General features: G+C 46.9%; 1 protein-coding gene across 1 annotated transcript in view; it reads left to right on the forward strand.

The window, feature by feature from the left end:
* Nucleotides 1–12,799, forward strand: part of LOC126191320 (cytochrome P450 6k1-like) — a 211,925-nt gene that overhangs the window by 174,231 nt on the left and 24,895 nt on the right. The window contains exon 5 of the mRNA XM_049932150.1: nt 420–610. Within this exon, the coding sequence (XP_049788107.1) occupies nt 420–610 (191 nt within the window). The remainder of the gene's footprint in view (nt 1–419; nt 611–12,799) is intronic.

A 12,799-nucleotide genomic window follows, 5' to 3' on the forward strand; every position in this document is an offset into this window, starting at 1 on the left:
CATTCCAACCTGCGACCGTAGCAGTCGCACGGTTCCGGACTGAAGCGCCTAGAACCGCTTGGCCACAGCGGCCGGCTTCGCTTAACACATCTGCGCAGGTAAAGATCACATTACGTTCGCTCTCTGTGTTATCCAGCGTCTATACCAAAGTACGTAGTCATGATTTGGCAAATTCATTTCATTTCTTCTTTGTTGCCGGAGGTTCTTCCAGTTTCCGTAGTCGTCATTTAACCTGAGGAACACAAGTCGTGAGCGCCATATGTTCTTTGAATCGCGTACTCTTTGTTCTGCTTGTTATCGTATTTTCACTGTTTGTGTACTGTATTTTATGAGGCTGAGATTGGGGACCAACCTCGCATTTGCTAAATTAAAGTAGAAAACTGCACTACATTCAGGCTGGTCCGTCTACCTTTGTGCAGGCTACGCAGCAACGCAACAGAGATATCGCATTATTTCCGCAAGATGGTGAGGGACACGGTGGCGTACAGGGAGGAGAACAACGTAACGAGGAACGACTTCATGCAGTTGCTGATCCAGCTCAAGAACAAGGGGTGTGTGGACAGTGACAAGCCTGGGGTGCACAGGGAGGACGATGAAGACGACACATGGAGTGAGTAGCCACGGCTGTTCCTGTTAATGTTTGTGTCAGTGACAAATTGAATTTAACCGAATTCAGGACCACGTTATTGACACATGGAGCACACTGTATTAAAAAAAAAATGCAACTCAAGTACACCACTCACATAAGATTTTGATAGCGTAATGTCAACACTTACTTGTGCCGTCCGAAACAACCGTAATACTCCTGGGGATCGATGTACAATATCTGATCAAAAGTGTCTGGACACCAGTTAGTGGACATTAATATGGGACGTTGTAACCTTCCCGCCATATTTGTTTCTGTATGAAATTTAGGCCAACTTTACCTCCCAATCTATAAGAGTCTGCGTATTGCCAAAACTATGTACCCACAAACTGTTATCCGACTTAAACTCGTGTACTAATCTTTGTCTAAACAGAACCGAATTAGAAACGAACTGAAGTTGGTCTGAATGCAACTCGTCTTTATATTAAATGCGCAACTGAAGTAAAACAATTATCTGGCCGTAATAAAAATTTCCACTTACCTTGCGTCTTGACAACATTACTGCAGATTCATCGAAACCACAAGTCTGCAGCTCGTGTTCTTGGGGCTAGAGTTGCTACCTCTGGATTACAGAGTCTTGGGTTCGACTCCCGGCCAGATTGGGGATTTTCTTTGCCCGGGGATTGGGTGTTTGTGTTGTCCTCATCATTCCATCATCATTCGTGTATGTGGCCAGATTGGACTGTGTGCGAATTGGGAATTTGTATGGGCGCTGATACCGCGAAGTTGAGCGCCCCACAAAACAACCATCATCACCGAAAGCGCGACAGCAAACAGCAAGCAGGCAGCGGATAAGTTAGATTTCTATTTCTAAATAAAATTTCCAAACTATATTCAAACTATTGTATACACAGTGAAATGTGGTAATCCGTAATGATAAAAAGTGGGGTGGGGAGAGTAACTATTCCTATGAAATGATATTCCAAGACAAGGATTTTAGAATGAAGTATGCATGCAAAAAGACAGAGTAAAACTTCGCGTGAACTTCACACATAACATCGGTCTGAACAATACTATGCTGAACAATGATTTAAAAAGGGGCAATGTTAACAGAGAATTTCTATAAAAACCAAGCAGCTTAATCAGATAATATGTTAATGCATGACTCAGGGAAATGGCGTGGTGAGCAAGTGAACAAAGTTAACTAGCTGCCAATAATAATTTCTACAAATTAGGTCCGCAGTGCTGCATTCTTACTTCAAACACCGAGCGAAGTGGCGCAGTGGCTAGCACACTGGACTCGCATTCGGGAGGACGACAGTTCAATCCAGTGTCCGGCCATCCTGATTTAGGTTTTCCGTGATTTCCCTAAATCACCCCAGGATGGTTCGTTCGAAAGGGCACGACCGAATTCCTTCCCCGTCCTTCCCTAATCCGACGAGACCGATGACGTCGTTGTATGGTCTCCCTCCCCAAAACAACCCCTCTTACCTCAAACGTCAAAAAAAGTTAAATTATTCAAAATTTATATGCCTTTCACCTTTGAAGGAACGTAGGTTGGAACTTAAATATTGGCAACACTGCTGTGGAGTCACTATGCAATGGACTCTACTATTGTCGCCGAAAGCACACATTGTTGACATACCTACCTTACCTCCGAGCAAATGGACTCGCCCGTGCCAGGTTACCGGCGTGCGCACAATCGAGGGAAACGCAGTCACTTGTGAGCCAGCGGTCTAACGTAACGGTGTCACTATGTTTTCGAAACAGGAACAACGGAGTTGGATCAATATTGAATGTCCCAGAGGTCGTATAGCACGACTGTGTCACGAAGGTCTTCAAGAGGCGTGCTGGGAATCGGTATTGTCGTGAACAGTGGCACGTTGAGTAAAAATAAAAATGCCGTGTGGCTAGGGCCTGGTGCAAGTCTTTCGAGTTGACGCCACTTCGGCGACTTGAGTGTCGATGGGGATGAAATGATGATGATAAGGACAACACAACACCCAGTCCCTGAGCGGAGAAAATCTCCGACGCAGCCGGGAATCGAACCCGGGGCGTTAGGTATGACATTCCGTCGCGCTGATCACTCAGCTACCAGGAGCGGACGGCACGTTGGGTAAAAGCCTTCAACGAAGGTCGGCAGACATGCATCAGGCTGGTCTCCTAGCGTCTCTGAAGAAGTGCGTGTTGTTGCCGCGTTAGTGGACAGTGGTCGACGCCATACGATTCGTGAGCTCGCCCACGAAACCGGACTGTGCTTCGCATCCTGAAGGAACGCGTAGCCATGCGAAAAACTGCATCACGATGGGTTCCGCATGACGTGACGGAAATTCGGAAATGGATGCATTACAACGCTGCTCAGACGCACTTGGAGCGCTATGAGCGCGAAGTAGAGGCTTTCTTACGCCGTATCGTAACACTGGATGAGGCATGGGACACATCGTACGAGCCAAAACTGAAACGCCAATCCAACGAATGGCGTCATTATGGGTCGCCGCGAAAGTCGCAAGTGCGTCAGAGCCCCAGTTTGGTGAAAGCTATGGTGATTCTCGTGTACGATTGTGATGGTGTTATCTTAACGGATTACGTTCCTCCACGGCAGACCGTCAATGTACAGTATTACTGTTCGTTTTGGAGCATCACCTGTGACCAGCTTTGCGAAAGAAGCGGCGACACTTTCTGCGCAACCCACCCATCATTTTGCACGACAGTGCGCGGGCGCTTACAGCGCAAGCTGTGGCTGCTGTGTTCGGTCGATGGAACTGGGAAGTACTGTACCATCCACCATACTCCCCGGACTTAAGTCCTTGTGACTTTGATTTGATTCCGAAGATGAAGGAAGCACTTCGTGGCATTCGCTTCAGATCTGTTTCAGAGATTCGCACCATCAACAGAACAGGCTCTGCTAACGGTATACTACGCCTTCCACATCGCTGGCAACTTGTTCTATACAATGCTGGTGACTACTCTGAAGGACAGTAACAGGTGCAAACATATAACTCTTTTGTATCAGTTGTGAATAAGTAATTGTCACAGTTTAAGCTCCAGCCCTCATATATATCATATTCATCCTTGCTGTCCTTTACAGTAGATCTTTCTTCATCTAACAGATGCCATCATAAGTTAACACAGCGCTACTGAATTCGACCATCACCTGCCACACTTCAACTAAGAATCTACCAGACGGTGCAGAGGCAAAGACTGTGCATGAGAAGACCAAAGATTTTTTAACAGTAACATAACTTGTTCTCTTTCTGACGTGCACATCGATAAGATACAAAAAGCAAAATGACATGACCACCTTACAACATGTCCACCTTTCGCCTTTATGATGACTTGAACTCTACTGAAGACCGTTTCAGTAAAGTGTTTGAATATCTCTGGAGGAGCAGTAGCCCCTTCATCCTCAATTGCCAAAGCCAGAGAAGTTAGTAATGTTGAATGCTGGGGTATGAAGCAAAGGCGACGTTCAAACTCATCCAAAACATGTTCCATACGGTTCATGTCATCTCTAGGCAGGAATGTTGTTGTCCACAACGAACTGTTCCTCTATTGTAAATAGCAGACAGTGTCTTTAAAATATATTCATACTCTCCCACAATTAGCGTTTCCTTAAGCGCAATAAGTGGACAGCACCCTAACCATGGAAAACACTCCCATACAGTAACACCATTTAATGTCCAACTTATTTAACAATTTTCTTGGGAGAAAATCCACTAATATAGGCTCTTTATGCCAGTAGTAGTATACCATGAGAAATATACACACAGAAAGTGAATATTGTTTATTGGAATGACGACTGTTTAATGTAAATGTTGCAGTCTGTTCCGTTTATGTATAGGGAGACATCTCGTGAGAGTGACGGTAATCTAAAACTGGTTGACTGTGGCGGTGTCGGTGTCTAGTGGTCAGTATGAGAATCAACCTTTAGATCACCTAAAAGAAGTTTAACTGGACCAGAATGTTACGTAAAGGAATTATGAAATAATACAGTCACTATTTGGAATTGATCAGTATGGCATTATGATGAAATGCGTTGTTATAATGGGGACGAAGCATTGTTCAATTTTACCTAAAGTGAAAGTAGTAGGTTGTCTATTTGTCTTGCGTCTGGAGAAGTTATGGAGCCAGCGAGAGTTGTTCCTATACGGCAGTCAGCGGTCAAGTAGGACAAGATACTAAACCTTCGCTATCCCAAATTCCAGTGGGTAGCTTCTGATCTGAGTAATGTGTGTGGCTTCACATTGGGATGAGCCAGGACAGAAAGATCGCGCTTGAAGCGGAGAAGTAAGTTTTTTTTTTTTTTTGCTAGATTAACAGTGCCAGATTCGAGTAAAATTATTTATGTTTTATTAAGTTGTAGGGAAGCCATTAGGCGAAGAAGTTATTCATGAGAATACAATATTTTATGTTGCTCAGAATGCTACATCATATCTATATGTAAAGGAAGTGAAACAGGAACATGTGGATATTGTTGCATGCGCTACGTTCAAGGAAGAGTTTATGGTGACAGGAATTGATAGGAGTATGTTTGCCAGTAACACGTTTATTCGACTCGAATCAGTAAACGACTAACTGACAAATAAGGCCCGTTCGTAAATGTTTATTCAGTGGCGATCGTGGTAAATGACGTTTGCACAAATCATTCGACTCGACACCTCAGTGAAATGACCACGTTGCCCGATCGTGTGTCTGTGGGAAAACAATCGACGCATGTTCAAAACGAAACGAACTTCCTTCTCGACCTTCGTGGCGCCATATGCTTCGCGGACGCGACGGGACGAAGACTAATCGAACGGACCGTACCAAATTAAATTCTGCACGCATTGCTGAAGAGCTCGCATTAAGCGCGACGGAAATGGTTCATGCCTAGCAGAATCATACTCCCGGATACTCATGTACACAGTGCCGTTGCCCAGCCATTTTGCATTGCTTAGTTTGCGACGCTCCTGTGAGCACTACACTGTTACCAGAATTTGTCCTAATGGCAAATCTGCACGCCGGCAGATGCCAGGTGCCACTGGCTTTGTGCTGATTATAACAGTAGTTCTGCCGATCAAGCATTTTTGCGGTATGGCAGCCGCACATATCCCTACTGAAGAGCAGAGCTCGAAAACTGCGAGAAAGTATAGGTGATCAGCCTCTGGCTAGCGTATGTTTGGGGTTGCTGTACTTCATGGTGAATTTAGCATGAGCACAATGACAGCAGATTGTTTAGCAGTGATTGGGCAGCGGTCTCTGACGCCAGTGCGTAAGGCTGGATGAGTGAGTCCGTACTCATGCAAGTACAGTGTCATCATGACTTGAACGCAGATGCCAGAAATGAGACGACAAGCCCAGTGGTGCGGAGTGGGTCATCAGAGTCCAATGGGCAAGAACATGGAGCCCAGCTCAGAAGTCGAACTTGCCTCAATGCCAGATTCAGTGGTGGCATAGGAACACGAATGCAAGCCCAAGAGCTGCAATGGACAAGCAACTGGTGATGTGGTAGGTGATGTCCGGAGCTCGACTGTAGATGATTAGCTGATTATGCAACCTGTTGGAGACAGGGTCTCTACACCATGTGGTGGCTGGTGTGCCAGATTCTAGCCTGTTTGCTGACTGCAATGCATGCGAGTTGCGTCATATGCCAGAATGTTGCTATGACGCAGCATGGGCATTAGAAGCCGTCATGGTGAATGGTACGCATGACATGGCCAGCTGATGGCTATGCTGAGAGTGGCCTGGGTATCTGTGGTGGATGCCATGCCACATGGCTGGGTGGGATAGGGTGACGCTTAGTTGCACATTGCGGTATGAAGACAGCTGGTGCTTACATCATTCGTGGCTCCATGTGCAGGCCCTGCCTGGCCAGTGTCCATTAACAGGTCTTTCACTGGATCAAAGAAATGAATGGCGGCTGGAGCGGTCAGGATGAAGGTCAGCTTGACTACTTCAATTCAGACTATGGTTGGTTTGCCATTGAACTCGACGTTGAGTATTCTCTTGCCACAAGGATCACGCTGTGAGGATACAAGTAGAGTGGCTGTTGTTGTATTGCATCAGTGTACAACATGATGTATGCACACCACTGTAGATTAGTGTCTACAGACACTTCGTCAGTGCTGTACCAAGACGGTGTGTGGTTAGAGGCTTGCCATGTGGTTGCACAGTCATTCTGTCAGTGGTGGGCCCGAGTTGTCAAGGGGCAGTGGTACTTCCTCCAGAAATCACCAGGGATGGCAAGAGGTTGTCTGTAGAAGAGACTGATAGGTGAAGCCCTGATCTCTTCCTTTAGTGTCACTCAGAGGCTGAGAAGTACTACTGGGAGTGCTTCAGCCTAGGTGTTATTGTGGTATGTTAGGAAGAATTTCAGCGTCCCGTGAAGGTGGTTGACCATGCTGTTAGGTAGATGGCAACTGCACACTGTGGTGTCACATATCGATACCACACCACCGGCTTCCAGTTGGCAAGGGAATAGCAAGTTTCCTTCTGATGCCAATGGAGGTTGAGCAGGTTCTATTGGATCCAATGCTGTGCCTGCTGAGCCACACCTGCAGTGGCTCTGGACTATGAGTGCCCTCTGCTGCCACAATGTGGGATGGCTGGTGCCAGCCACTCAGCTACTTGCGCTTAGAGCCTCGCCACTATGACACCATCATTCTTGTTTAGAACAGCGAGCCTCATTCTGATTGCTATTGTATGAGCCTGGACTCTAATTCTTGCTGCATTATTTGTCATAAGCCTTCGTTCACTTCGAGAAATACAAGTTAAGTGTATATTCTGTTTACTGTGAATAATTTGTTCACTAATTACGCCTGCTGCTGTACAGGTTTCCTATGATGACAGTTGCTGCACCACTCTGTAGCCCACTTGTCCTTACCATCGTTTACAGTGTCAAACACAACACACCCCACACAGATGAGCGACTTGTGGCAACAGTGTACAGTCGAACTGGTGGTCATGGTCTGTCGTGATGTGACTGGGGTTACTGAAGCGTGTCAATGAAGGTGATGGTGATGGTCTCAGTGATGATGTTCAGTATGGGTGTTGCCTCCAATCGGGGATGAAGTGGTCCAACATCCTCAGCACTTAATGTTTGCCATGGGGCAGAAGGAGAGGGCCCATCATGTCCACATAGACATGTACAAAATGACATGTCACATTGGGGAAGGCACTGACAGGTGCATGGGTGTGCCTCCCAACTTCGACATGCTGGAGGCAGAACAGGTGTGTGCCCACTGATAGCAGTCTTTCTGTAGCCCTGCCCAGATACAAAATATGACAGTTCGTAGATGTGGTCTAAAGTACTGCATTGAAATTTCTTTGGAAGGAATGGGCAGCGTGTGCCCAACTCTTGCAGACAGAGCTGGGAATGGGTGCTAGCTCGAGTTGTAGGTTGCTGGAGATGTCGTGGCAGAGTCTGTCCAGTTGTTCATCACTCTTCTGTCCTTGGGTGACGTCCTCAAAATTCACAGGAGGAAATATAATGGTACAAGTGCAGGACAAGCATTTGGTGACTATATTGCCTGTATTGGAAATGTGGTGGATGACTGTGGAGAACTGTCTCACATATGCAAACTGCCAAAATTGGTGCATTGTTGTTTTGAAATGTGTGAGTGATGGGCTTGTGGTTGTTGAAAATAACGAATGTCTGAGCTTCCACATATGGGCAGAGGTATTACAGCACCTCAAATAGTGCATGCAGCTCACAGTCCTAAGCACTTCAAGCACGTTGTGACTCTGATAATTTATACAAGAAGAACCTGAGTTGCTGCCAGCTACCAACAATATGTTGTTGTAGCACCTATGGAAGTTTGGCTGGCGTACAAAGCCATGGCTATTTGGTGTCGTGCACTGGGTGAGCGAGAATGTCGCAAGTCAGGTTCCATATGGATTAAATGAAGCTCTCCTTCAGTGCAGCCATCCAGATAAAGGGAATCTTTCCTTTGGAGATGGGGCCATGTAGCGCTGCTGTATGAGGTTTTTGCTTAGCGATGGCGTTAGGCAGATGATGTGGATAAAATTTCATCTTGCCTCAACAGTAACATATTTCTTTGTGGGTTTGTGGGTGTGGCATCTTACCTATTGCCTACAACTTCCCCAGTAATGGCATGGCTCTGCTATGGGTGATTAAATGCTCAAAAAATTCAATTTCATTCACCTCACATATTCACTTCAAGTTAATGATGATACCGCTTTTCTCAGGTGCTGGAAAATGGTCGTTAGATGGCAGCAGAGAAGTTTTGGTAGCTTGAGAAACATTAGGAAGGCACGCAAAACACCATGGCAAGCCTCACAAGACGCCATACAGGAAACATTACAAGGTCTGGGCAGCATTCCAAAGGCCAGTCATCATCAACACCGAAGGGCGTGATTATGGCCGTTTTACGTATGTCTTCAGCCACCCCAGGAATCCACATGAATGCCTTCACTCAATAGATTTTGCCGAATGTAACTGAGCCTGCCAAGGAGTGGTAGAAATCCTGTATGTGCAGTACTGGACATTGGTCTGGTACTGTTCATGCATTTAAGGCATGATAGTCCCCACATAGGTACTACAAATCGTCTTTCTTGGGGACTTTGTACAAGGCAGAGGGCCAGGGGCAACTTGATAGTCGAACAATGACCTATCGCAGACTTGTGTTTATTTATCCAGAATGTCTGCATATGGCCCAGGGCACTTCACAGTTTTTGCTTGTCACACTATTTTCAGTCTTATTGAGTCGATCAGCTGGGTGTTTGTATCAGGTAGCAGCTTGTAATGCCTGAGGTAATCTGCACACAGGACTGGCTTATTGAGGTCAGCCACAATGAACGTCCACGCAAATGTGTGGTAGAGTCCAAGGTCGAAAGTCTGGAGATGTGTGCCATATGCTTTTGTGGTGTAACTATTTGTATGTTTTTGTGGTGGAACTGTTTGCAGCTATAAGAAACAGTGCCTCGGCAGTACCCCAGCACGGCTTGTGGGAATAATGACGGAACAGAACCTGTGTCAACAATGTACTTGATATTACCAGCCCGTTCTGCCATGAAGGAGCCCTTTCGTATAACTGTGTAGTCAGGTAGGTCAGGGCTCGGTTGCAGCTGATGTCTGGGTGCCCATAGGGCAGATGGCACTTTGCGGCATTGTTGCTGAAGTGGATGTAGTATCAGCAAAACCCGTTTGGTGGCTGCTCTTATGTTGGCAGAGCACTGCTAGAATGCCTGTGCAGCGTTGCCAGTTGCATGAGTTGTGTCGCCGATGGCTGTATCTGCTGCTGCCACAGTGCCTGGTGCTCTCTGCCCATGAGTGTGCCAACTGATCGACTTGCATGTTTAATGCTACCATCGCAGTGGCCAGATTCAGGACTAGGTGGTGGAGATTGATGGCCAAGGTGAGAGGTGCAGAAGGCATGCGTCACTGTGGGGTGAAAATTGGTGTGGCCAGTTTGTCATAGGCTGTCGCTGCTACCGCATTTGGCACAATCACAAGCACATCATGACCTGATCAGCTGAGTGTGCAACGGTGTCTGGATGCGTTTCTGTCTGTGCTGCAATGATCACCTGCACATGGGAAGGGTGTCTGTGCACCAAAATAACATGCAATAGAGAGTCCAGAACCATATTGGACTCTGTGAGGCTCTGCAGATGGTGCAGGAACTGACTTGGCCTCCTGTCGCTGCATTCCTCTTGGCACAGCAAGTGAAGCATGTATTGTTGCTCTGATGATGAGATCCTCCAGATAATTTCTTCTTCGGCCTTTTGCATGTGGACTGGGTATGCGGGGCAGTGGTTTGTCCCACACTTTGACAGTGTAGTTTCGTCAATCTGGCTCATAGCATGTCCAAATTTTGCTGGATTACAGGTGATGTTACTGCTCAGGAAAACCGCCTCCCCATGAATGGGTCATGGGCCAAAAAGGTGGCAGCGTAACAAACACCCATCCTGTACTTGTCGCGACTCCAGCAATAGTAGGAAGTATCAGTATAGTGGCACCTTGCATGCAGAAGATTTTTTGAACTGGCTCCAGGTGGACAGAGTTCGTGCATACAGGATGTGCCTGGAACTCGCTTTCAAGCCTCTTATTGCTCACTAACAGATCTTCTATTGTCTTCTAGAGTTCCTCCAAGCTCGACATCTTCCATTACAATAAAGTTCTCATGCAAAGTTCTCATACCAAAAATAATACAACACACAAAAGATAACACTAGAAAGTTCGCGAGCGAAGAACACTAAACAAAAACAAAGATAAATATTCGGACAAAAGAAAAAACTCGATGGTTTGTCCACTAACCAGGCACTATTCGTACAAGAGATCGTAAGTGTTAATTCATTCGCGATTTTTGGTCACACACACGAATGAATGTTCGTCACCGCATGTTAAACTTGACCCACACGGTCCGCGGCTACCAGATTACACTGCGCAACATATGTCTGTACGGTACCGCTACCACGGTTGAACTGCTTTGTTTGCTTCGCACCCGTGGGCGCCGCACCTCTGCCAGAATTATGCCTAACGGCAAATCCATGCGCCGGCGGATGCTGGGTGGGCTGGCTGTAACTGTACTTCTGCCGCCCATGCATTTCTGCGGTATGGCTGCCACAGAAGTAATAAATGTGTATTTTTTGTTTGAAATAGACAATACGACTACTTAAAATGTAGATAGCAATTTTGACTGTTTATCACTGAAACTTTTCAGCAATGTGGGCTGATAATTATATTTTGGGCTCATTCTAAAATTGAAAGTAAAAGAGAAATCTAACGCTTTTACTTTTACGAGCCAGTGTAGGATGAAAATATTAATGCAGATAATTTACTTGCTGATTATAATCTTGTTTAACCCAGAAGAAATAAAAATGAAAAATAGTAAAGTTATTGCGTTATCATATTCGGAAAAGGTTTATTAATGAAATAACAACTAACGATTTACAGAAATATATTATTTGGTAAGGAAGCCTCAGAATTTTTCTCGTTTTTACAGCAAAATCAAGTTCATTCAAATATGCATAATACACTCCTGGAAACTGAAATAAGAACACCGTGAATTCATTGTCCCAGGAAGGGGAAACTTTATTGACACATTCCTGGGGTCAGATACATCACATGATCACACTGACAGAACCACAGGCACATAGACACAGGCAACAGAGCATGCACAATGTCGGCACTAGTACAGTATATATCCACCTTTCGCAGCAATGCAGGCTGCTATTCTCCCATGGAGACGATCGTAGAGATGCTGGATGTAGTCCTGTGGAACGGCTTGCCATGCCATTTCCACCTGGCGCCTCAGTTGGACCAGCGTTCGTGCTGGACGTGCAGACCGCGTGAGACGACGCTTCATCCAGTCCCAAACATGCTCAATGGGGGACAGATCCGGAGATCTTGCTGGCCAGGGTAGTTGACTTACACCTTCTAGAGCACGTTGGGTGGCACGGGATACATGCGGACGTGCATTGTCCTGTTGGAACAGCAAGTTCCCTTGCCGGTCTAGGAATGGTAGAACGATGGGTTCGATGACGGTTTGGATGTGCCGTGCACTATTCAGTGTCCCCTCGACGATCACCAGTGGTGTACGGGCAGTGTCGGAGATCGCTCTCCACACCATGATGCCGGGTGTTGGCCCTGTGTGCCTCGGTCGTATGTAGTCCTGATTGTGGCACTCACCTGCACGGCGCCAAACACGCATACGACCATCATTGGCACCAAGGCAGCAGCGACTCTTATCGCTGAAGACGACACGTCTCCATTCGTCCCTCCATTCACGCCTGTCGCGACATCACTGGAGGCGGGCTGCACGATGTTGGGGCGTGAGCGGAAGACGGCCTAACGGTGTGCGGGACAGTAGCCCAGCTTCATGGAGACGGTTGCGAATGGTCCTCGCCGATACCCCAGGAGCAACAGTGTCCCTAATTTGCTGGGAAGTGGCGGTGCGGTCCCCTACGGCACTGCGTAGGATCCTACGGCCTTGGCGTGCATCCGTGCGTCGCTGCGGTCCAGTCCCAGGTCAATGGGCACGTGCACCTTCCGCCGACCACTGGCGACAACATCGATGTACTGTGGAGACCTCACGCCCCACGTGTTGAGCAATTCGGCGGTACGTCCACCCAGCCTCCCGCATGCCCACTATACGCCCTCGCTCAAAGTCCGTCAACTGCACATACGGTTCACGTCCACGCTGTCGCGGCATGCTACCAGTGTTAAAGACTGCGATGGAGCTCCGTATGCCACGGCAAACTGGCTGACACTGA

This window comes from Schistocerca cancellata, chromosome 6 (assembly GCF_023864275.1).
Source record: "Schistocerca cancellata isolate TAMUIC-IGC-003103 chromosome 6, iqSchCanc2.1, whole genome shotgun sequence".
NCBI classification, from domain to species: Eukaryota; Metazoa; Arthropoda; class Insecta; order Orthoptera; family Acrididae; genus Schistocerca; species Schistocerca cancellata.